This window comes from Notechis scutatus, chromosome 2, assembly GCF_049901735.1.
Source record: "Notechis scutatus isolate UNSWTSFEM ecotype Mainland chromosome 2, rNotScu1.2, whole genome shotgun sequence".
Classification (NCBI taxonomy): Eukaryota; Metazoa; Chordata; class Lepidosauria; order Squamata; family Elapidae; genus Notechis; species Notechis scutatus.
The window spans coordinates 145,549,124-145,573,169 of NC_142010.1; the positions used below are offsets into that span (position 1 = coordinate 145,549,124).

Below are 24,046 nucleotides of genomic sequence, written 5' to 3' on the forward strand. Positions count from 1 at the left end.
CAAGCCAACTAATTCTTCCCTAATTTTTTGGATATAGCTTTTTTTTCCCCAGTAATTGTGAATTAAGAGTCCATCTGCTTTTCTTGTGGGTTCGATCTTTCCAAGTTATCTGTAACGGATTGTGGTCTGCCCAGACATTTGTTAATATCTTTATATCTTGAATCTCCTTAAATAAGTCACTGTTTACCCATGCCATATCTAATCTAGACCATGATTTATGTGGGTTGGAGTAGAAAGTGAACTGTATCACCCTTGGGTTCAACTTCCTCCATGCACCCACTAATTCTAATTCTTCGGCCATCTCAAAAAAACTCTTGGGCAATGTATTCCGTTTTTTTTAATGTTTTTGTTCACAAGCATAGTTTTGATTATTATTTGTAATTGCATTGTAATCTCCAAATATACAAATTCTTCGGTTGCCAATTTCTATCAATTTCTCGTATAGAATTTTATAAAATTCATTCTGATTTTTTTGGGGGCATATCTCACTAATAACATGTTTTTATTTTGTATGACCACCTCTACCATTAATATTCTCCCCATCGTATCGTTATAAATCAGTTTTGAAGTTATTTCATTTTTAATGTATAGTATAACTCCTCTTTTTTTTTTCTTCTGCCAATGTTGCATATATTTTCCCAATTTTTTATTTTGTAGGTGTTTCTGATCCTGTATTTTAATATGAACCTCTTGGAGACAAATTATGTCAGTTCTCTATTTCTCTAATTTAAAAAATATTCTTTCTCTTGGATGTGTCATTTAATCCATTGATATTCATAGATATTAATTTCATTCCTCTTTCTGTTTACCCCCTACCTTCTATCCCTCGTTAGTTTTAGTTGTTGTTTGACTCCTAGTTCTCACTCCTCTTCTCGCACAACTATTTCTTCCCCTCTTTCCTTCTCTTTCTCTCTTTCCCTCCCTCTAGTTTTAGATTGTGATTCTTCTTGGCTTGAAGTCTCAGGTTGGTCTCTACTATTCAGTTCCTCTTCTGTTCCCCCTATTTGTTCAAAAAAATCTTGTGCCTTGGTTAGACTATCTATTTTCACTCTTTTCTCCTTCCATGTTGCCAGGATGCCCTCAGGAGTGATCCATCTAAAAGAAATGCTTTTTTTATTAAGTAGTTAGTGAGGAATTGGTAATCTTTCCTCTGCTCACGAACTCTTCTTGGCACCTGTTTCAACACAATCACTTCTCTACCTCTATACTTTATTGTTTCTTCCCTTGAGATCCTGTAAATTATATCCTTAACTCGCCTCCTAGCAAACCTGATATGGACTTCCTGGGGAAGTCTATGCCGCCTTACGTAACTTGTGTGAACTCTATACACATCATCTAATTCATTTACTATCTAATTTTTATCTCTTTGTAAGAGTTCCGCTAGTATTTCAGCCATTACCAGTGCTAAGCTTTCTTCTCTATCTTCCTCCACATTTTGAAATCTGAAGTAGTAGGAGGCTCTGTCCATCTCAAGATGGATTAAGGTCTCTTCCGTTTCTTTGTTCTGGTCTGTAATTTTTTGTTCCATGTGTTCTAATTTCTTCTCCGTTTGGTTGGCTTGTTCTTCAATTATTCTAATCTTTTCTTCATTTAACCTAATGGATTCCTGAATCTGGCCTATTTTTCCATCCAAGTTCCTGATTTCGATTTTCATTTCCCCTATTTCATTCTTTAATTCTATCTTCATCGTTTCTCTATCGGCTCTACTTTCAGTATGGTTTTTTGACATCGACTCCTGTAGAGCCAACATCGTTCCTTGTATTGCCAACAGGGTAGTTTGAACGGATTGGGTGCCTGTTGAAGTATTGGGTTTCTCCGGAGCCAATATCGCTTCGATCGTTCGTTGAGTCGATGTCGTGGGACTAGGTAGTGCTACTGTTGGTAGATTTTCTTCCAGTTTTCCTAATAGTGGTAGTGCTACTACTCATATTTTTAATAATTTTATACTGTTCATCCACTATTCTAGTTATATTGTCCTAAACCGTATTACCAACTCCCATCAACTTTATCAATAATTTAGAATTTTTAATTTTCTCTATTAATTAATTAGAGATTTCTATTGTTTTTCAGTTAAATTTCCTGTCACCGCTAATTTTAAAGATTATGCCAATTAATCAACTATACAATCAATCTTTTAAAAACAGATCAGACGTTATTCATCTAACTCTTCAATTAGCAATAAATTAATGTGTTGATAAATCTTAATAAATACAGTCTGATAACAAGTCTCAAATAGTCTAATAGTTAATCAAATTAATCTACTAAGTAAGTATCCTACAATATTATAGCTGGATACAAATATTTAGGTTTGTTACAATACCTTATCTATTGCTCTTCTAAACAAGTTATAAAATTTGGAGTTCAAATTGACAGTTCTTAAATCTTAATAGTCCACAATATCCAACAAAGAGAGGGGATAAGAGAGAGAAAAAAGAGCTGTTGTTTAAGTTGTCATTATACTAATCAATACACTAAATTCATTGGTCCACCTTAAATCAAATATATGTAAGAGGGAGAAGGAAACAAGGGGGAAGATACAAAACAAGAGAATTTAATATCACTCTCCGAGTCCAGTTCTATATAAAATAACCAGTCAATATTAATCTCTTATTATTTGAGTATATAAAATAGATAAATATGAGATAGGACTATCCAAGTCCAATAAATTCAAAAGGAAAAGTAGAAGCCTCAGAAGAGGGGATTCCGTTCCATTCTCAGTTCTATTTGTCACTCCAATTGCATTAATAGTTTACTGAAGTTTGCCACTCCCAATGGTTGCCTCTAGGGTTTGCACCGTCACTCCTCAAGACTTTCTCAAAGTTCTGTCCAGATCCCTTTCTCACACGGAGTGTTTTCAACGATCTTGCTTCAAACAGTTAGTAACAGAAGGTTTTTTTCCCCAGCAATATACACTTTCCTCTCCTTCTCAGTTTCCTTTTAAAGCTGTATTTCCACTATTTCCCAGAGTTGGGGGTAGAAAACTAGATTACTGCCACTACTTTCCACCTTCACCCCTTTCACTCTGGACTTCAATAATACAAACCGTTCTTCTTCAAACAATACTCCAGTTATAATAATAAAAAAGTGTTTTTAGTACCGATATCTTGCCCAATCTCAGTCCGCTATCTCCTCGCTTCCTTCTTTGATGGCTTGCTGCACCTCGAGTCTGCCCACAGCAGGCTGACTTCTTTTGCCCCGAACTTTGGGCTCTCTTCTTCGCTGCTTTGGGATCGCAACTCCCAATTAGACTCCAAAAGTCTCTCCTCACTTTTGGTGATCCCTCCAGGATCAAACCGCACAACGAACGGCTATCCGAAGACAAAAAACCAAATGCAGAAGAACAGAGTGAAGTTCTCCTGCACCGCCGCGACACGACGTCACCGGAAGTCCGAGGTCAACTATACTATTGTTTAGATAAGGAACTACAACTATCTTCATATAAATTAACTTTAATAGACTTTAGTTCTATTCTACATTATGTACTGACCTGAGCACCCCTAATTAGGAAAACCATGAATTCTTCAACTCAGCTATCTCATGTTCTGTAAGTGCTGAACTACAAGAGATTAATAAGTATAAGAATCAATCAGCAGATTTGTAATATATATGGCTCTCATATTAAACAAAGTTCACCATTATTAGTCAATATGTAGCTCCACAAATGAAATTCTTGGCAAAAGTATCCCTATTTATGCATCAAACAGGCTGCAGCATCTGTCATAGACTGAAAAATAATTGTAGTGCAAAATCTGGCCGGTATTTAGATTGGGAAATATTTATCCAAAGGAGAATCCTGACCATATTTACTCACAATGCCCTTCTAATTCCACAGCTGTGGAGTGCCACTTAAAATTAACTTGCTTCTATAACATCGCACAAGAGGTTGGAAAGATCCTCTTGCAAAAAGAAAAAAGGTTAGTAGATTTAGGCAGTGCTACTTTTACCATAAGCAACAAAGGTTCTCTGGGATAGCTACTATCTCAATTCCCTCTAACAATGGAAATGCACAACTTTTCAGTATAAACATGCTTTTAAGATAAATGGGACTTTTACAAAAGTGAGCCTACCTATCACAGAATTAAATTCTAAATTCTTGTGACATAAAAGTATTATGGAATACAACTCCTTTTATTAGAAGCACTGAACATTCTTCTGCAAAGGTGGATTGCTTAAATTAGGAAGGAGATGAAAAGCAAGTTTTAGGAATTTCCTTCTGGACTATGTTTGTTAAAAAAAAATACATTGGATGTGATAGTATACTTGCACTGGCGATTTGTTCACACAGTTGACAAGAAACATTCCTTAGCGCTTTTGTCAGTTAAGCAAAATCCCATTTTTCCTGGATGCCCAAGACATAAATGCTGTAGACTGGCATTCAACAGATACCTGGAGAGAGAAAGAACGAATTACATCAACTCTTTCTCTCTCTTTTTTTATTTATAAATTTTTATTGAACAAGAAAACATTTAAAAACAGTGAACGTGGTGTAATCATCCTGACACACCTAATTGTCTTACATAGCTATTTTGGATAATAATAAATATTTACATAGTATATACATCAATATCAACAATTCTTTATACTCCTAGTTTGTAATCTTAACATCCTTATCTCATTTTAGTTTGAATTTTAAGTCCTTCCTTTTTCCCAACCAGTGGTAAAACTTTTCCCATACTTTACAATATTCAGATTTGTCTTTATTTTTTAATTCCAACGTTAGTTTATCCATTTCTGCGCATGTCCATATCTTTTTAATTACCTCCACTTCCTCTGGAATTTCCTTGTTTCCATTTTTGAGCATAAATTAGTCTTGCAGCCATAATCACATGTATTATTAGGTAGATCATTTCTTTATTGTACCTCTCTATATTAATTCCCAATAAACTCCTCTTTTTCAACTGCAAACCTGTTTTGGTAGATTGCATAGCATCCAGGGACACTCAGACTGGGAGAGAATAATCCCCCTCCCATATTCTTCTTTAACCGAGATCTGAGTTAGGATTGTCAGGTCAGCCCTCTCATCCATACAAAAAGTCCTCAACTTATGACAGTAACTGGGCCCACAACTTTGGTCCTAAGTTGAGATGATCAAAAAGCAGGTCATCACGTGAATATGTCCAATTTTATAAGCTTTTTTTTGCAGTGATTGTTAACATGGTGCTCATAAAAGCACACGTGGCAGTTGCTAAATGAACCCATTGTTTACTATGGGTGTTTTTGCTGGACACCAGAAGTAAACACTGGTTTCTGGAAAAACAATATTGTAGATCAGTCATGTGAATGTGGGAATTTTACAAAGGTTAATAAATGTGGCTCCGTTGCAGAGTGTACAAAATGTGGTTACATGACTGAGGGGATGATGGCCATCAGAACTTCAAATCATGTTGTACGTTCTTTTCGGGGTCTGTCATTACTTTGAACTGTTGCTGAGGAAACACAATTGTTAAGTCAAAGATTTGCTGTAATCGTTAGGATGAAAGAGGTGTCATTGGCATTCCCAGAAAATAAAAATGATGCTGAGTTGTAAATTAAATCAAAAGTAAAACTGGGACGAGACGGAGTATTGTAAAAAGAGGGATGTAACAGCCTCATCTTTCTGTTCTTGGGGCAACCATTTTGTGAGAAAGATCTAGAACACCCGCTCAGCATTTTGAAGATGTTCAGTTTCACTCAAAATTTGGCTACCGTAGCCATAGTACATAATAAAACATTACTCCTTCCTATCTTTGACATAAAAAGGAGAAAGATCAGTATATTGATTCTCACTCACTCTTCCATCCTCTGCTTCTTTTAAGGAACACAGAAAAGGTTCATGTTTGTGTATAAGTAAATAAATGAAAAACCAACTCTACATTATAAGCATAAAAAATGTCTTCAGCCTTCTGTAGTTTACATTTTCAATAAAAAATTTTTTTGCTAAAATTGAGTATTTTTCTCTTTGTATACGGATTATATTTTTAAAAAATGCTATACCCATTTGCAATAAAAGTTTTAAGATGATCAAAATTAGTATTAGGAAAAGTATGCAGAATATATGGATGGAAATTGAACACTGTGGTTTCAGTCCATTATTTATTTCTCCAATGTTCCATCAGGAAGATTTCCACATTTTTAAAATTTAGAATCATTATCATCTAAAAAGAAAGTTATAATTAATGATATTTTCAACTGAACCTGGCAGATTTGGACATTTTTCTTTTCCAAAGATCACATAAATGAATTAATCATCTATGTTCTCAATGATGACAGTTCTCATTGTTTTATTCATTTAGGACAATGCAAACATAAAAAGAAGTCAATCAAAGCCATAGGAAGTAAGAGAATCACAGATGCAGAAATTCAGCAAAGTCTATTTTTACAGACAGAAGAAAATAAAAAAGAGCAGACCAGCTCTCTCAGCTGCCACCATATTCCTCTTGAGAGATTATCCAGCAAATTGCAAGAGTGTGAAGTTACCAATGGATTTTCTACTGATGCTTTAACAAATTGATATCTTGTAAAAACTATGAACCGACTAGCGGTTACAAGACTGGCATAAAAAGGAGCATTAAAAAAATTGGACCTATTAACAAAAGGCAATTTGCAGGTGACATTCTAGTGATATGGAAGATTCCAGCAGGACTTGTATATTTTAAAATGTTTACCACCATCTGTCTAAATGAAGCAAAGCATCCTTGGAATCCCAACTGCTCTTTTAAGCCTCTCCAGTGTCACATGACATTGAGGTATTATTTTGTGACAAACCCTCGCATGCTTTTAAAGCTTGACAGAACCGTTTCCCAAAATGGAAAGCTTGACAGACTAAAAAATTCATTGTGTCTTCTCAATACACAACTCCTTTGTACAATAGCTTGTCCAATTTTTATTGGCTAACTAGCTGATAGCCCAGCATTGCCCGGGTATTTATCCCAATTATCCTGTATTCTGGACTCACACTATTGTACTATCTCTGAAGCTCTAGATGTAGTAGCTCTCTCTCTTATCCTTCAGTTGGGACTCACACTATTGTACTGTCTCCAAAGTTCTAGATGTAGCAGCTCTCTCTCATAGCATCACAAGTCTTTCTATTTCTCTCCACCGGAGTTTCTTGTCTATGCTGGTGTATCAATTTGGATGCCTTTGATTGCACTTGGTCAATTGCCTGACATTTCCTTGGAGGCATTGTTACAGCAATGAAATATATTATTATGGAATACAATAAAGTAAATGTAAGAAAAAGATACTTGGGCCTGGTCCTGTTACTTCAACCACTGTGGTGAGAATTAGAGACCTAATTGCCCTGGCCAACAGCCTTGGAAAAATTCTACAGGGAACAGCCTTTGAGGTGATTATCTGCATTAGCAGGCACCTCCCCGACAACTTGTCCTCTTTGCTTGAAGCAGAAGGCCTAGGGTGTTTGTTGTTTTAAGAACCAATCCCCCTTACCAGGAGCTTTCTTGTGGAGTACTATGAAGCTGTTACCATGGCAACTCCACTGTACAGTAGAAGCCATTTTAAGGCACAACAGGCTGTATCATAACAGAACTTTAATCCAAAATGCACACTATCACTGTCAGGAGTACTGTGATTTGACACTATAGATATAATTCATTCCTTTTCATTTCAGCAGCCCAGGTGTTCCATTTATGCTGGAACACACAAACACAGACACACCCCGAGGGGTGCTAGGTGTGTCTTATCCCCACAGTATTTTTTCTAGAGGGGTAAGTCTGTTTACCACATTTGGTTGAAATTGAGGTATAAACTTCTGATAAAAGGGATGGCATAAATCATTTACTTGTTTGCTAAGAGATGATGGAAATTTATATGAAGAGTCCAACTAATACAATCTTGAAAACTGGCTGGGTGACTTTGGGCCAATCTCTCAGCCCAAATATCTCACTTGGTTACTGTAATGGAGAAAACAGGAGGATGGAATATTAAGTATGTTCACCACCTTTTTGTAAAAATATTAAAAGTGGGATAAAAAGGCAGTTGAGCTAAGAACCGGTTGCGATGAACAGATTGAAATGTCCTGTGAAGTTGATGTGTTTATTTGAACATTGATTCCTTGTATTTACCACACACGTATTTTATTACTGTATTTCCTTTTAACTGTATTTTGTGCTGAAATTTGATTCTGTATTTTTTAAAATATTTTTATTGGTCATAAGACTAATCATTTAAAATTCAATCAATCAATCAAGTAATAAAGCTGGGCTAAAACTCAAATATTTATGCAAAGGGAGGGGCAAGTGATAAATTAAGAGATGACATAATCATACAAGTGCTATAATTTGGATATGAGGGTGATCTGGCTGTGACATCTGTTGCCCCATTGATTGCCAGGGGTTGATGGTGTTATAGTTTACATACTTGCATCAGGCATGTATGATTTTGTCACTTGTAGATTATAAACTTTCGCTAGGACTATGGTTTGCTGCAGACTCTGTTGGGGATATAAACATTTTAAGGTTATTACAGATTGCTTCTTCTGCATTAATACAAAATAAATATCAACATTTTTTATTAGGTTAATGTTTGTTGGAAGAAAGTTTTGAATTTCAAAGAACAAGCTCTCCAAAGTCCAAATCTTGGATATATTTGACTCCACAGCTGTGCAGCACTTTGGATTTGAGAGTAGAAAACCCCAGACTGGGGTGGAATGTTTGTATAGCTCTTCCCCACAATTACGTAAACTATCTGTGCATTTTTTTCAGGATTCCATGGCTATTCTCCAGAAGAGACTTTGAAAAGCTTAATATAAGGAGTAGCTCTGCAGTGCATCCTTGCATATTCTAATAGCAATTAGCAACTTCAGTGTGCTACTAAGTCCTATTTCATACACCAAATGAAATGAGCTCTGTTCTTATTTCTTCTTGAGGTAATGCCCAGAGACAGCCAATTAAGTAGTGTTGGGACTGCAATATTCCTGAGAGAGCTAGGAGGTAGCCCCTCATCCACATCAAATGGTTGTCTTCCGGCACTGTTTTTGATAAAATCAAGACACAACAACTTAATTACTGAGAACTAGTTAAACCTTTAAACTGAGTTTCACAGTAAACATTTTTGCAGAAACAATCAGAAAAAGGAAATTTTACCAGTAACTGAAGTAACTGCTCTTCAGCATCTAAAATGATTGTAGTAACAGAACATTACAATCTTCCTAAATAAGAATGCATTTGTTATTTAGATTTTGCCACTGAAACTAACTAGAATTGATGAAGAAAGTCTTCAAGTAAACTGGAAATCTTTATTCAAGCAATTGATGTTGTCATTTCCCCTCAAATACAAACCTCAAAATTTGTAAGGTGGACCATCACATTTGTCAAAATATATCTGAACATATCAAAAGACAGCTTTTTACATCTACAAAGGTTTAAAGCAAACAATGTTATTTATTTTTTATGCTTCCCATTTCCCCATAAGGTTACTCTGCCATACTCCTTGACTCTATAAAATAAAACAAAAATAAAACTGGGCCTAAAAATATGTCATAAATCATTCAGAAAACTGAATTGCAGCATCAGATTTGTTTGTGTGCTAAGAAACAGATCTCCTATCTTGGAAATGGGGATGAATCATGACTTGCCATATCAAGGCATTTATTTAACTGGGGTGGAAAATATGTAGTTTTCCAAATATTGATGGATTCCAATTTTTGGGAACCGCAGCTGGCATTGTCGATAACAAATGCTAGGAATTATACCTCAACATCTAGAAAGCTACAGAGTCCTTGAATCCTATAGTAAACCATTTTCATTGTCTGGAAATTTCTTATACTCCTTGGTTTTATACCAAGTTCATTTACTTTACTAGCCTTTTAGGAGTGAACTTCTATATTCATAGTAACAATTAAACAACATGCTGTTGGCAACTATATTGTTAACTGGCCCATATGCAGTTAAGAACAAAATTAAAATTCTTTTATTTTGCAATCTCAAACAAGAAAATAACTTGGCATCAGTGTCTTTGCTGGCATTTCAATCTTTCTGAGAATAGATAATGAATACTTGAGAGCCAATGGAAGGAACAGCTTTTGCCATGGGCTTCAATTTTCAGCATCTGCAATTAAATGAAAAGCAAGCAGTTTTAGACCTTAAAATAGAAGCTATGATAATCTACACATGAGAAATGTCAGGCAAACCAGTTCTGTGGCCCTTTGGTTATTCGGGTTTTCTCCCGCGTAAAATTGGAAGTATCTAGGCAACGTTTTGATGAAGTCTCATTCATCATCTTCAGGCTTGTGTCTTTGGCTTTGTGCTTCTCGGAGTAATGTGAGCTTGCAGCTGCTTCTTCCTTTTAACTGCTAGTGGGGGTGTGACTTGATTGGGTGGGGGCTTGGCTGCGTTCTGATTGGGTGGGGGGTGTTCTCATTGGTTGGGGGTTTGGCTGTGTTCTGATTGGCTGGGGGTGTGTTCTGTTAAGGTGGGGGCTTGGTTGTGCGGGAGAAAACACGAATAACCAGAGATCCATTGTGTGAATTAATTCCAGGCTGCATTCCCAGAAGTGTCTTTCTTAGCTACAGTTTGAAGCAATGGTTGAGGCACATAGGAAAATTATTTAGCAGTAGCTCTCCCTTATTCTCTTATTTGGTGTAGTGTGGTATAGTAGCTCAGATATTGGAAGTCTAATAGACAGCACCCAGTTCAAACTCATTCCTTCCAATAGAAGCTCAATGGGTAACAATGTCTCTGACTGAGCTATTTATAAAGTTATTATTCTGGGAAAAATAGGGTATTATGCACGTTCCCTTCAGCCCTTGGATGAAAGCTAGGGTATAAATCAAATTAAAGAATGCACGTCTATGTCTCAAACTAAGCTGCTCATAAGGTTATGTTCTGAGGAAAAATAGGAGGAAAGGGCCCCTATGTATGCTCCTTTCATATCCTGGATGAAAGATGGGTTATAAATCAAATTAATGAATACATAAATATTTATATTTGTCATGGAGAAACTGTAATCTCAGGGCCCAATCTTTTTTTGGGGGGTGAGAAATTTCCATACATTCTCTGCTAATTTCTCACCCACCACTCCCTGGTAGAATTAGAAATAAAAAATACGACAGAGGGTAGGGCAAAAGAAACCTGGAAATACAGTAAATGTAAAGTGATTACTGTATATATCTGCATTTCACAAAATCAAAATATTTAATGAAACAGAAGCAAGAACAGAAATATTTAACTGGGAGTCCTTTATAATCAGATCCTATCTGTATCTAGCCATTACAATTCTCAAATGTTATCCTTAAGTTGAGGTAGGGTTTTTGAAAAAAAAATCAATGATATACTAAGGAACAATTATTTACGCAATTAGGTTATTTTCTTATAATATTTTCTCACTGATCTATTTTCCCTATTGGAAAATAACAGACAAAGCTATTAGTGACTAATACTGAGCTATTACACATTATCTTTCAAAGGACTTTCACGAGAGTTGCACAATGTCCAACACAAAGGCACTAACTGCCTATTACTTTCTATACATTTTGGACTTCAGCTTCCATTAAACTCAGCTAATGACAAAAGATTTTGTGGAATTTGTCAAAACTCCTTCACACTTTTGATCTAACAAAAGTTTTAAAAATAACTTCCTAAAATGCAAAAACATTATTTGGACATTTGGTCTAGTGATCAAATAAAGGCTTTGAACAGAACACTGGCCTTTCCATTAATTTTCTAATGCTGTAAGCATTACTTACTTAGTAGTATTAAAGGTAGTCCTTGTTTAGCAATCATCTGAAGTTAGGACCCGCCCCCCCAAAGGTACCTATGACCCAGTTGCAGAGATCTGACAGTAGTGTACACCCCTCGGCGGTCTCATGACCGCATTTTGGATGTTTGGCAAATGGTTCACCCTTACAGCTGGTTGTAGTGTTCCACAGTGACATGCAATTTATGGTGGGTTGTTGTTGTTTTTGCCGGAAATTGGCCTTTTTGTTGGTTTCTGGCAAAAATAACACCTGTTAGGAATGTATTCACATATTTAACCCCTGCAGCATTTGCTTAATGGCTGTGGGAAAAAAAGTTTGAAAAATGAGGTCAACGTCTCAACTTACGACAATTATAACTTACAATGGAAATTCCAGGCTCCATACAGTTGTAAGTCAGGGTTCTCTTTCATTTGCTCCAGCAGTAGAGAGCAACCTCTCTCTATTTAAGGGCCGATAAGCAACAATCAATCAATCAATCAATCAATCGGAATAGAGCTGGAAGGGACCCATAGAGCTGGAAGGGACCTTGGAGGTCTTCTAATCCAAACCACTGATCAAGCAGGAGATCTTATACCATTTCATTTCAAAAACTGGCTGTCCAGTTTTTTCTCCAGTGATTCTTCAAGCAATGTTAACATGTTTTGTAACATTTCAGATATAAACAGCCAATGTTAAAAGAAGAACTTAGCCCAATGCTTATTTTTCCAAAGTAGTTGAAAGATATCTTAGCCATAATTTAGAACAGAAAATATAAAGCTAACTACAGGTAGTCTTTGACTTACAACCATTTGCTTAATGGTGGTTTAAAGTTATGATGGCTTTGAAAAAACTGTCCTATGATCCATTCTCAAAGTTATGACCATTGCACCACTCCCATAATTACATGATTGTAACTTGGATGCTTGGTAATTGGCTCGGTTTATGACATTTGTCCTCTGCTGTGGACAAAGTGGTGTGATGGTCACAACTCACCTTTTTCAGTGTCATTGTAACCATTATTAAATGAATGGTCACAAGTCCAGAACTATCTGTAATGACATGAGAATAATCTATACCACACACTTTTCCCTAAAAAATGTACAGCAAATTTGATATAAAACTTTCCCAATGCTATCTTCTCAAGATAGTTCAATTAGACAGATTAATAAAAAAGAAGGAACATTTGGATTATTGTTCTAAAACACTGGGCTTAATGGAGCATTTTAAACTGAAGAGTGACTCTTAAGTTACTTTCAATGACACTCAAATGCTGATGTTGTTATTATTTCCTTAATTACCTTATGCAAGTTAAGTCACTGTCTTGCACTCCATCGTAAATGCTCTAGTTTTAAAGTACCGTATATGCCAGCGTATAAGACGACCCGGCGTTAAGGCACCCCAACATCCCAAAATGTTTGTTATAAACGTCCATGTGTGAGACCAGTGGACCCCGCCGCTAGTATCGTGGGCTGTCAGGAAAAGCTGGCGGTTCAGGCTTTCAGGCCAAAAGTACAAGCCAGAAGATACCTCAGCGGATCAGAAGGCTTACTTGGCTCCCGGCTCAATCATTCCTTTCAGGTGCCAAATGCCTGCTCCCAGCCGCGCTTCCCAATTATTATTTGTCACGGATTATTTAGCTCACCCCCTAAAATACCCCAAATACGGTTTGTGAGACCAGTGGAGCTATATTCTGAAAAATTCAGAGCTTTCAATAAAAGTACAAGAAAAAGATTGAGGGATCATAAAACTTACTTTCCCAGCTCAAATCTTCCTTTAGGCCAAATAGCCTGCTCCCCACCCCTTTTTATTATTATTTAGCTACCCTAAATAAGGTTTGTCCTATGGAAAATCCTTACTTCAACCTCAATTATCTTTTTCTCCCTTCATTTTTTCAGCACATATGCAAATATGCATGTACCTACATGCCAAAGAAAATTATCTATTGCTTTTTCCCAAACACCTTTTCAAATTTCATACATCCACTCTCATCTACAGCAAGCTGATTTATAAAGTAATTTATGTGGCATACATCTATACAACCAAATCTATTTTAGTTATATTACCTTAACATCTAATCTCCTGAGAAATTGGAAGATGGACTCATTAAGCAATGGGCACATAATTCTCTTCTTCCAATGTTTTATAGCTGGCATCACTAGATTCATGGGTGCCACTGTCTAAAGCAAAATGGGTCCCTTTCTTTCAGAGAAGCAAAAATCCCAAGATAATCCTCCCGTCTCCACCTATCCCAATGTTTAAATGGAAAATATAAAAGGACATATTTGCATTTATGCCACAAATCTTGTTTGTCAGAAGAGAAAAATAATTGCATTCATATGAAGTCATATTTAACTAGTGATGTCCCAGAAAATATTTGTTGCAAGTTACTTTTGCAAATACAATCTCTGGCGCACACACACAAAGCTTTAGCTGTTCTGAAATTGCGAGGCCCAGTTTGCATTTTCTTTTTTTAGTATTTGATTTGTCAATCGCTTACAAGATACAGGTATAAGAATATAGTTTTGAATACATGAGATACTTATAAGAAAAATAAAAAACAATAGGACAGGGATGGTAGGCACGATTGGTGTGCTTATGCATGCCTCTACAGGCCTCTTAGGAAGGGGGTGAGGTCAATAGTAGACAGTCGAAGGTTAAAGTTTTTGGGGAAGAAACCACAGAGTCAGGTAGAGTATTCCACTCTGTTGCTGAAGTCGTATTTTCTGCAGTCAAGGTTGGTGCGGTTAACCTTGAGTTAACCCAGTCATATGCTATATATCAGTGGTCCCCAACCTTTTTTGTACCAGGGACCAGTTTCAAGCACAAACACTTTTTCAAGGACCGGGGGAAAGAATCCGAGTTTGGTGGTTTGCTTGCAGACGTTTCATTACCTGACTAGGTAACATCTGATGTTGTTACCTAGTCGGGTAATAAAACGTCTGCCAGCAAACCACAAAGTTCAGGGAGCGCCTCGGCCCTGCCTCCCTCAGCCCCATCCCTCAGGTGTCTCCCTCCCTTCCTCAGGTGTCTGCCTCGTTCCTCTCTCAGTCGCTCTCTCGCTGCTCCACCAGCCCAGGAAGAAACTGCTTCAAAGAAGCCGGGGGGGGGTGGCTTTTCCTGTCGCCGCAGCTCCTCCGAAGCGCCCGTTTACCCCCACCCCGCCTGCCCACGCGCGGTTCAATCCACAGTGCTCCGTTCTGCCTGCCTGCCTGCCTTCTTCGTTTCAGAGCAGCTTCGGCTGATAAAAAGAGGCAAATAGTTATTATTCTCAGCCGAAGCTGCTCCCAAACAACCACACAGGCAGGCAGGCAGAACGGAGCACTGAATTGAACCGCGGGCGGGCGGGTGGGGGTAAACGGGCGCTTCAGAGAAGCTGCGGCGACAGGAAAAGCCACCACCCCCCGGCTTCTTTGAAGCAGTTTCTTCCTGGGCTGGTGGAGCAGCGAGAGAGCGACTGAGAGAGGAACGAGGCGGGAGGAAACCGAAGCCACTGAGCCGGAGAGCAGGACAGGCTTCGGTTGCTTCCTCCCTCCCCTTCTTTCCTTTGTGTCCTTGATCCCTGATCCCAGCAGCATTCACCGAAGGCGAAGAAAGCCGCCATTTTTTTTATTTATTTTTCTTTGCGGCCCGGTACAGAGTGCTCCACGGACTGGTACCGGTCCGCGGCCTGGTGGTTGAGGACCCCTGCTATATATAACCAGGAAAAATAAGCACTGGAAAACAATTGCATTCTTTCTTATATCTGATTATAACTTTAGAACTGGAAGAAGCATTTTGTCACCTCAGGGATAGAACTGGAGAGAAAAAAAAATGATGTTAGTCCAGTCATTCCCCTTTGTTCCTGCCCAGGGAGAGACAAGAATAACAATGCAACATATTCCAGATTGTTGCAGTTTATGAGTTGCCCTGCAAACCAAGCCTAATGCAGCTGTTTACTATGAAGTTCCTACCAAATTTAACAGGAATAAATACTAAAAATCAAACAACTGTTAAGATGCTATTTATACCTCTTCTTCTCTAGCACTTATATTTCAAAGCAACTGTTTCAGAGAAGTTAGGGGTAAATAGCGCCCCCTATTGTCTAGTGAGACAAGAATAATGAAATCAAACACTTATCCCATGATAGCTACATAAAAACGTCACACTCATGTCCAAGGTGGAACTGTCACTCTCCCAGTTTCCTCAGGACAAATTAGACTAGTAACTTGCCTTCTATTCCTGCATCAACTGGGACGAACTGAGCAGCATAGTAGTTTTAAAGTTTATTAATTATCTGCCTAGGGAATAATTCCCATGAACAGAAACCCTGTTCATTTGAAATCCAATTTAATTTTTTTCACATTTCAGTGACTGATTTTCATAAGCATTCTGAAGACAATTAAAATTAACTTGTTCTTGTAAAAAATCATATTTTTAAATTTGTCTTATATTTATTGACCCATATTCATATTATATGAGCAGCTGGTCCATGTATTAATTTTATGGTGCAACCCTTAACCCTTAGCAGAGACAGCTGCCTCTCATCAAGGTGAACAGATAGTATATTCATTTAGCGAACAGCAATTATGAGCATCTGTTAATGACAAATAAGGATTGCTATAATGCTCGGGCATATAAATATTTCCATCAGATGTTATCAATGAATAATAAACGGTATTATTAACCTTAGGTGAAGTGCATACATAAGTCTTCCTAGGTTCTTACTTATTTAACCATAATGGACATACCGTATTTGCCGGCGTATAAGACGACTGGGCGTATAAGACGACCCCCAACATTTCCACTCAAAATATAGAGTTTGTTATATACTACGCCGTATAAGACTACCCCCTCTTCCACACACCTTCCACTTTTGCACTTTTTTTTTTTTTTTTGGACGCACTTTTCTGCTTTGGACAATTTTGAAATGAGCTAATCCAATTTTGAACCAAGAATATGCAAATAGCTATGGAGTTTAGAAATGAGTTTTAAAAATATTTTTCATTGCTTACCATTAAGCGTAAAATATGTTGTAAATAAAATGAGAACACAGGAAACATTCTCTTCTCAATACAGCTGATCTCTCTCTCTCTCTCTCTCTCTCACACACACACACACACACACACACCAAAACCCGGACACTGAAAAGGCTGCCAAGGAACAGTATATTCAATGCCTTCTCTTTAATCAAGAAACAAGGAATTCCTTAGAATCTTTTTTTTTTCCCCAAGTGGCCCTCTAAAAAAAAAATATGGAGGTAACACTTTCATTCAAAAGGTCTTCCAGTATCTGGAGTCGCTCAGACATATTGAAGTGAGGCAGGAGAGTCAGTGAAATTTGAAATGATCCAGCTACCGTTTTCTTCCCTCCCGCCCGAAGGCCATTATCTCCACGTCAAAACGAACGAGGGAGGCAAAGAAGCCAAACACGCTAAAAGGATCTCTTTATTTTCCTACACAAGGTCACACCTACTTTTCCGCATTCAAAGGACAACCTCTCCTCACCACCACCACACACACACACACACACCCCAATACCCGCAAACAATGTTCTGAGCATTAATCACCATTGCTACATTAACCTGGTAAATTTATACCCTGCCTCCCCAGTGTTGCTTTGACGGCAGGATTTCACACAGCGGGCGCTCGCTCGCTCTCTTCTCCGCTCTCCCACCGTTCGCACATGTTGGAAGCACCGTAAAACCTGATAACCCACCGGGGCTCCCCATCCTTAACCTACAGCCGCCCGCATGCAAAACCTGCGTGCAAAAAGAAAAAAAGAAAAAGAAAAGTACGCCGGACGTGAGGATCTTGAATCCTCTCCTCCCCCACCGCTAAGGAAGGAAGAGGGGGAAAGGTTGCGCAGCGCGTGGCAGTGACACCCGCCACACACACACACACACACACACACACACCCCGCTCCCCCAGCCTCCCTCCCGGCTGCAACTCAAGCTCGAAGTGGGAGTCGGAGTCCTCCCGGCGTATAAGACGCCCCCCACTTGGAGGCATGTTTTTCAGGGCAAAAAAGTCGTCTTATACGCCGGCAAATACGGTAGTTGTCAGCACATACCGCACTGAGATTATGCGCTTCGTTTTTTGTTGTTTTTTTAAAGAAAAACCACAATATGTTCTGTTAATATGAAACACTCTACTGTTTGGGGGTACTTTATGGCAGGGGTTTCCAACAGTGGTGGTATTCGACTAGTTCTGCCCGGTTCTGGAGAGCCAGTAGGCGCAATGAGCAGCAGAGACCGAACCGGTTCTCTCCACTGCTCTAATGGGTCTGCTGTTGGGCCCACCCGCCTACCCTCCCATACTCACCTTTATCCGCTGAATTTGAAGTGCAGCTGCTTAAGCGATCAGGAGATTGTGCAAGGTAGAATGCCTCAGCGCCTGCGCAAACGCCTCTGCACCTGCGCAAAGTGCGCATTTGGCACACGTGTGCACGCAAAGTGTGTGTATGTGCGCAATGCGCGCCCACCAAACCATGCCCACCGAACTGGTGGCAACAATATTTAAATCCCACTACTGGTCTCCAACCTTGGCAACTTTAAGACTTGTGGACTTAAACTTCCAGAAAATCCCTGGCTGAGGGATTCTGGAAGTTGAAGTCCACAAGTCTTAAAGTTGCCAAGGCTGGAGACTCCTGCTACATGGTACACGATCCAAGATCTACTATGCAGAGAACATCATTACTTACAGTTCTTCCATGGCAGAACGAAAGGCAAAGTTCTAGGAGCTCGCAGGCCTGAAGCTAGATGGCTCCTATGTCCTATTATTGGGTTGGATCTTGGACTGAGGAAAAGAAAAAAAAGGAAATGTTCATTTTTTTACTTAAATGTAACGTGCATTTTTTACAGGAGGCAGAACAATATGTAGATAGTCCTCACTTAGCAAGCATTCATTCAGCAGCCATTTGAAGTTACAACAGCAGTGAATGAATGGTAGTCGCACTCAGTCCCTGACGTTATGGTTGTGCAGCACCTGCATGATCATGTAATCAAAATTTCAGGTGCCCAACAGCCTACCTGCACTGGATTCCTACCAGTCATCCGCCTCTATGCCTGCTCTTTTGGGCTGCCCTGCATTTTGCTGCCTCTGGGCTCTGCCACCTCAACCATCCTGGGCTCCTCTTTGCCAACCCTGCACGCCTCTCCCCTGAGTTGACCTTTGTCTTCTTCTTCCTCTCACTGCTAAGAAGGGATACCTGGCCACACCAGGCTTTCTTCCCAAGACATACAAATTTCTTGTAAGGCTTTGGAAGAGTTCAAAGCTTCGCCAAGGCAGATATACGCACTTTGGGCAAGGCGCAATCGCATTCCATGGGGTGAACAGAGACCAGGGCGAGAGAGACAATCACAGTGTCGGGCAGCCAAAAGGGCAGAAATGGGGGCAATGGCTTAGGTTGGGGTGGGTCGTTGCCCAGGGGGATTTGATTAACACTAGCAACAGAGAATGCCTGGATTGCCATTGGTAAGTGGGGTGGTCATGGGATACAACCGTATCACTTAGCAACAGAAATTCCAGTTCCAAATACTGTCATAACTCAAGGACTAATGCTTTGTTCATTATTCAAGCAATAATTTTTAAAGTTTTTGTAGGTCAGGACTAATACCCCTGTATGTTCCTCAGTAACAGAAAGATAAACAGATTTGCCACTGACATTTGCTACAGTTCTACTCAGCATTTAATTGTGCTATTTCTGGTACTGAACAACCTCTATTCACCTCCACCCCCCCCACCCCCAGGTTTGTTGCCATTTTATAATTAAACTAAGATTGATAAATGAGCAAGCAACATTACCACATTAGCTCTTAACTAAGCCCCAAGACGGAAACTTTCAAATAATAGGTTATTATTAAATTCTTACATTGCATTATCTGACATTTACATGGAGAAGGGATGTTATTTTTTGCTTTATTTAATAAAACAGAATAGAGACAAAAAGAAAAAAAGAGTAACAAAAACTAAGAGAAAACCCAGCTTGGTTGATTTGGGCATTTATTTGCATAACAACTATATAGAAACCTAGCATATATTGCTGTAGCTGGCAACTGAAGTCTACTTGCTCACAGTTGCATAGTTTTATCTTCAGGATCTTCTGAACAGCAAGCAGAGGAAAAGAAGAGATGTCAATAGGATCTCTCTCTCCCCCCTCCCTCCTTCTCATCCTATATCTTTCTCCCTCTGCCTCTGTCTGCTGCCGGTACCATCATGTGAAGACAAGCCTCCCACAACTGCCTGCCCGCTCTGACCCATCGACTCTCGGCTTTACCGCAGCCTGCGTGGCATATCCAGTTTGCCTGCCATCCCCCCACGCCTGATGCTATCTGATGCTTGGACAGGTGGTCAATTCACCTGCGCTGTGCGGGCTACGTAACCTGAGTGTGCTGACCAAGGGGCCAGCAGGTTGCAGCTGCCAGACAATATCAGCTCCCATGCACTCGCCATCTTTTGTGCATGTGCCAGGGTGGGATAGGATGCCCAGCCGGGCTGATCATCCTGAAATCATGTTTCCCTGAAAATAAGCTGTAGTGCTTATTTTGGAGCCCCCCAAAATATAAGAGCGGGTCCTATTTTCAGGGAAACACGGTACCTGCATTAGCTAGGCTAAGATACAAGGAATGTCCTATCAAACCAACTCATTATGCAGTTCACTAGAAAGGCTCTCTTTAAGTTGGTTAACTAATGCTACTTTATTCTTACCCACATCTCTGGAGTAAAGCTGGAAGGCAGCTACATACACCCACACTTTTGATTTTAACTTAGTGCAATTAGTAAATTTCAATTAGCTGACACCTTTCTACCTGAGTCATTAAAGGTGGATCTTGATTGTAATTATTACATTGCTAGTTTTCAGGGCCGATGATCTAAAACTGGATTTGCCTTTTTGGCAGTTCTGTCTATCAAGCATAAATGCCACTCAAGAATTGGGAAATTCAATGACAAGGATATATATAATTCATATAAAATGTTAATGATGGAAGCTTTAAACTTCTCTGAGTTCCATCACAAGGAATGAGGTTGAAAAAGCAGTCAGAGGCGGCCAGTACCATGTTTCCACAAAAATAAGGCCTAGCATGATTTTTCAGGATGCTCATAATATAAGCCCTACCCAAAAAAAATAAGCCCCAGTTAAGATCGTCAGTCCTGGGGGCTGGGAATGGGGTGGCTAGGACAGGAAGTGGCGAACGTACGGGGGCAGATGATGTTCCAGCAGCATCCGCTGGCCCATAATCTGTGATTGCAACAGGCAATAGGAGTTGAATCTTTCCTGTTTGCTGCCTTACATGGGTGACTGCTTGAGGCAATTGGTTAATGTTGATATCCACCTGGTTTTAGTGCAGGTTTGCTGGAGGAAGATGCTGACAATTTGTTTCAATAGTCAACAACCTAATAAGAGGATCAATCACTATGATCTGCATATCAAAAGTTGCAGAGAGGAAGCATCCCTTGTAAAGGGAGTAAGGAGTCATTGAAATAATCTCACATGGTCTTTTTCCAAATCCACCAGACTGTACAGATACTTCTACAGAGTTGGAAGGAATCTTGTAGGTAATCTAGTCCAACATCCCGCCCCCCGCCCAAGCAGAGATCCTACACCATTTCTGACAAATGGTAGTCCAGTCTCTTCTTGAAAGCCTCCAGTGATGAAGCTCCCACAACTTTGGTTGATTGTTCTGTCAGAAAATTTCTCCTTATTTCTAGATTGAATCCTTGAATCAGTTTCCATCCATTATTCCTTGTCTGGCCTTCAGGTGCCTTGGAAAATAGCTTGACCCCCTCCTCCTTGTGGCAGCCCCTCAAATATTGGAAGACCGCTATCATGTCTCCCCTGGTCCTTCCCTTCACTAGACTAGCCATGCCCAGTTCCTGTAACCGTTCTTCATAAGTTTTAGTCTCCAGTCCCCTAATCATCCTGGTTGCTCTTCTCTGCACTTTTTCTAGAGTCTCAACATCTTTTTTATAGTGTGGTGACCAAAACTGGATGCAGTACTCTAGGTGTGGTCTTACTAAGACTTTATAGAGTGGTATTAGTACCTCACTAGATCTTGATTGTATCCCTGTTAATGCAGTTTAGGATTGCATTGGCTTTTTTGGCTGCTGATGCACACTGCTGGCTCATATTTAGCTAGCTGGGTGTCCACTAAGACTCCAAAATCCCTCTCACAGTTACTGCTATTGAGCCTGGTTTCACCCAGTCTATATGTGTACTTTTGGTTTTTCTTGCCTAAGTGTAAGACTTTACTTTTTTCTACATTGAATTTCATTTTGTTAGATAGGCAATAACAGGAAATAATTAATTCAGGAAATCAAGCTAAAAAAACCTCAATTACTATGGTTCATTTAAAAAAAATTAGGTTGTAGCACAAAAACCTGAGTGACTACAGGCAGTCCTCGACTTACAACAGTTCATTTAGTGACAATTCAAAGTTAGAATGGCACTGAAAAATGTGACTTATGACCATTTTCAAATGTATGGCCTTTGCAACATCCCCGTAATCATGTGATCAAAATTCCGCCTTCTGAGAAGCAAAGTTAGTGGGGAAGCCAGATTCACTTAACAACCAGGTCACCTAACTTATCAATTGCAGTGATTCACTTAACATCTGTGGCAGGAAAGGTCGTAAAATGGGGCAAAACTCACTTAACATAAATTTTGGCCTCAATTGTGGTCGTAAGTGGACGACTACCTGTATTTTCAAATGAAACCTCTTTACACATATTCTATCTAGATCAGGGGTCCCCAACCACTGGGCCCCGGACCGGTACCGGTCCGTGGAACATTTTCTACCGGGCCGCCGGTTTGCTGGGCGCCGCCATCTTGTTTTGATGAGAAAGTGCTTCCGGTGAGCTTTTCCGGTTGGAAAGCGGCGTTTGGGTCCCAAAGGAATCCTCGCGCCTGTTTCATCGAAGGGGGGGGGGGCGGCTTCGAACAAAACTAAGGCGCGAGGATTCTTTCAGCACCCAAGGCAAGGCGAGCCGAGCGACCGTCCCGAAGCCCATCGACAAAGGTACAAAGGAGGAGTTGAAGGTGGCGGGGAGAAGCGGGGGACGGCTGGCTGGCCAGTCGCTCGGCTCGCCTTGCCATGCGTGCTGATGCCAGTACCGGGCCGCGGATCATTTTGTGATGCCGGTACCGGGCCATGGCACAAAAAAGGTTGGGGGCCACTGATTTAGATAATGCTTTTTGCAATGCTACACAGCTTAGAAGGGTGAGGAGGAATGACAAACTGACGGTGTTATCATTTTGATAATTACTAATCCCCTTATCAGCTTGGGAAGTACTTTTCACATCTAGATCATGACAGGTTTAATATTAAAGGGTGGACTTAAAAAAAAAATCACAGGTGCAGCAGCAAATATTCTTCAGTGTTACCACGAAGTGATGGCAGGAAGAAGAAATGCAGTTGGTAACACTGGGGGAGCTGAGAAGAAATCCTGCTGGTTTTGCTTTCTTTGCAATCCTTTGCTATCCTAATGAAGCAATGCTAGCTTTGCGACCAGTCAGTCGTAAGTGTGAACAGATTGCAAAGTGCCCTGATCGTGATCACACAACTGCGGTGCGCATGTGTGATATTTTGCATTGGTTGGAAGCTTTATCCTTTCTGAGCCCATCATTAATTCAAACTGTCGGTAAAGCGAATGGTCATAAGTTGAGGACTAATCTGTAACAGTGCACCAAAGAACAAAAAAAATATCTTTTCTAAATGTCAGCAATAAGCCACAATGTCTCTGATTTATAGCAAAACTTTTCAAGAAAAATTCCTAAGAAAATTTCTCTATTTAGATTAAACAGGAATTGCAGAAGAGTTGGGAGAATGAAAAAGAAACACAACTTACCTGTTCACTGCATAGCAGCTTGTGCCCCAAACAAAGGTAGAGTCTGATTGGTCTGCTATATCTATTATTGCACAAAAATATCAGCTTTTACTTAAGGAAAACAAAATAAGTTCCGTTTTTTTTTAAAATTAAAGATAAAACCAATCTAGGGTTTGGTGTCAAAGGAAGCAAAGCAGAAATATAATTAATCTACATGAGAATGCATAACCTTAGGTTGTAAAATATTCTATTTTCTGCTTAGCCAAGGATAATAACAGCACAAGAGAGAAAATAATGGAACAGGGGTTTCTTTTCATATTAAATATCACTCAAAAAGAGAAAGGGAGGGCTGGGGATTTCCGGTTTGTCGGCCGCGGCGGCAGGGATTTGCGAAGCTGCGCGATCCTGCGCGCTAGCCGTTTTGGGGCTCCGACCCAGACGGGTGCGGAGCTAGGCTGCCCTGCAGGGGCAGCTGAAGGTAGGGGATCCGGAGAAGGGTTTGGGGGTGTTGCAGACCCCTCCCCGCCAGCAGAACCCCTTTTCCCAGGACGGTGCAGCGGCGGTCCGTAATGGC

At 39.8% G+C, this 24,046-nt stretch overlaps 1 protein-coding gene across 2 annotated transcripts in view; it reads right to left on the bottom strand.

The window, feature by feature from the left end:
• Positions 1-9,218: 9,218 nt before the first annotated feature.
• The window catches only part of LOC113430611 (gametocyte-specific factor 1-like), a 60,597-nt gene continuing 45,769 nt past the window's right edge, over positions 9,219-24,046 (bottom strand). For both annotated transcript variants that reach the window (XM_087956526.1, XM_087956527.1), the window contains exons 6-8: positions 23,494-23,554; positions 18,350-18,444; positions 9,219-10,044 (exon numbers count right to left, since the gene is read on the bottom strand). In XM_087956526.1, the coding sequence (XP_087812652.1) occupies positions 10,031-10,044; positions 18,350-18,444; positions 23,494-23,554 (170 nt within the window). In that variant the 3' untranslated portion in view covers positions 9,219-10,030. The remainder of the gene's footprint in view (positions 10,045-18,349; positions 18,445-23,493; positions 23,555-24,046) is intronic.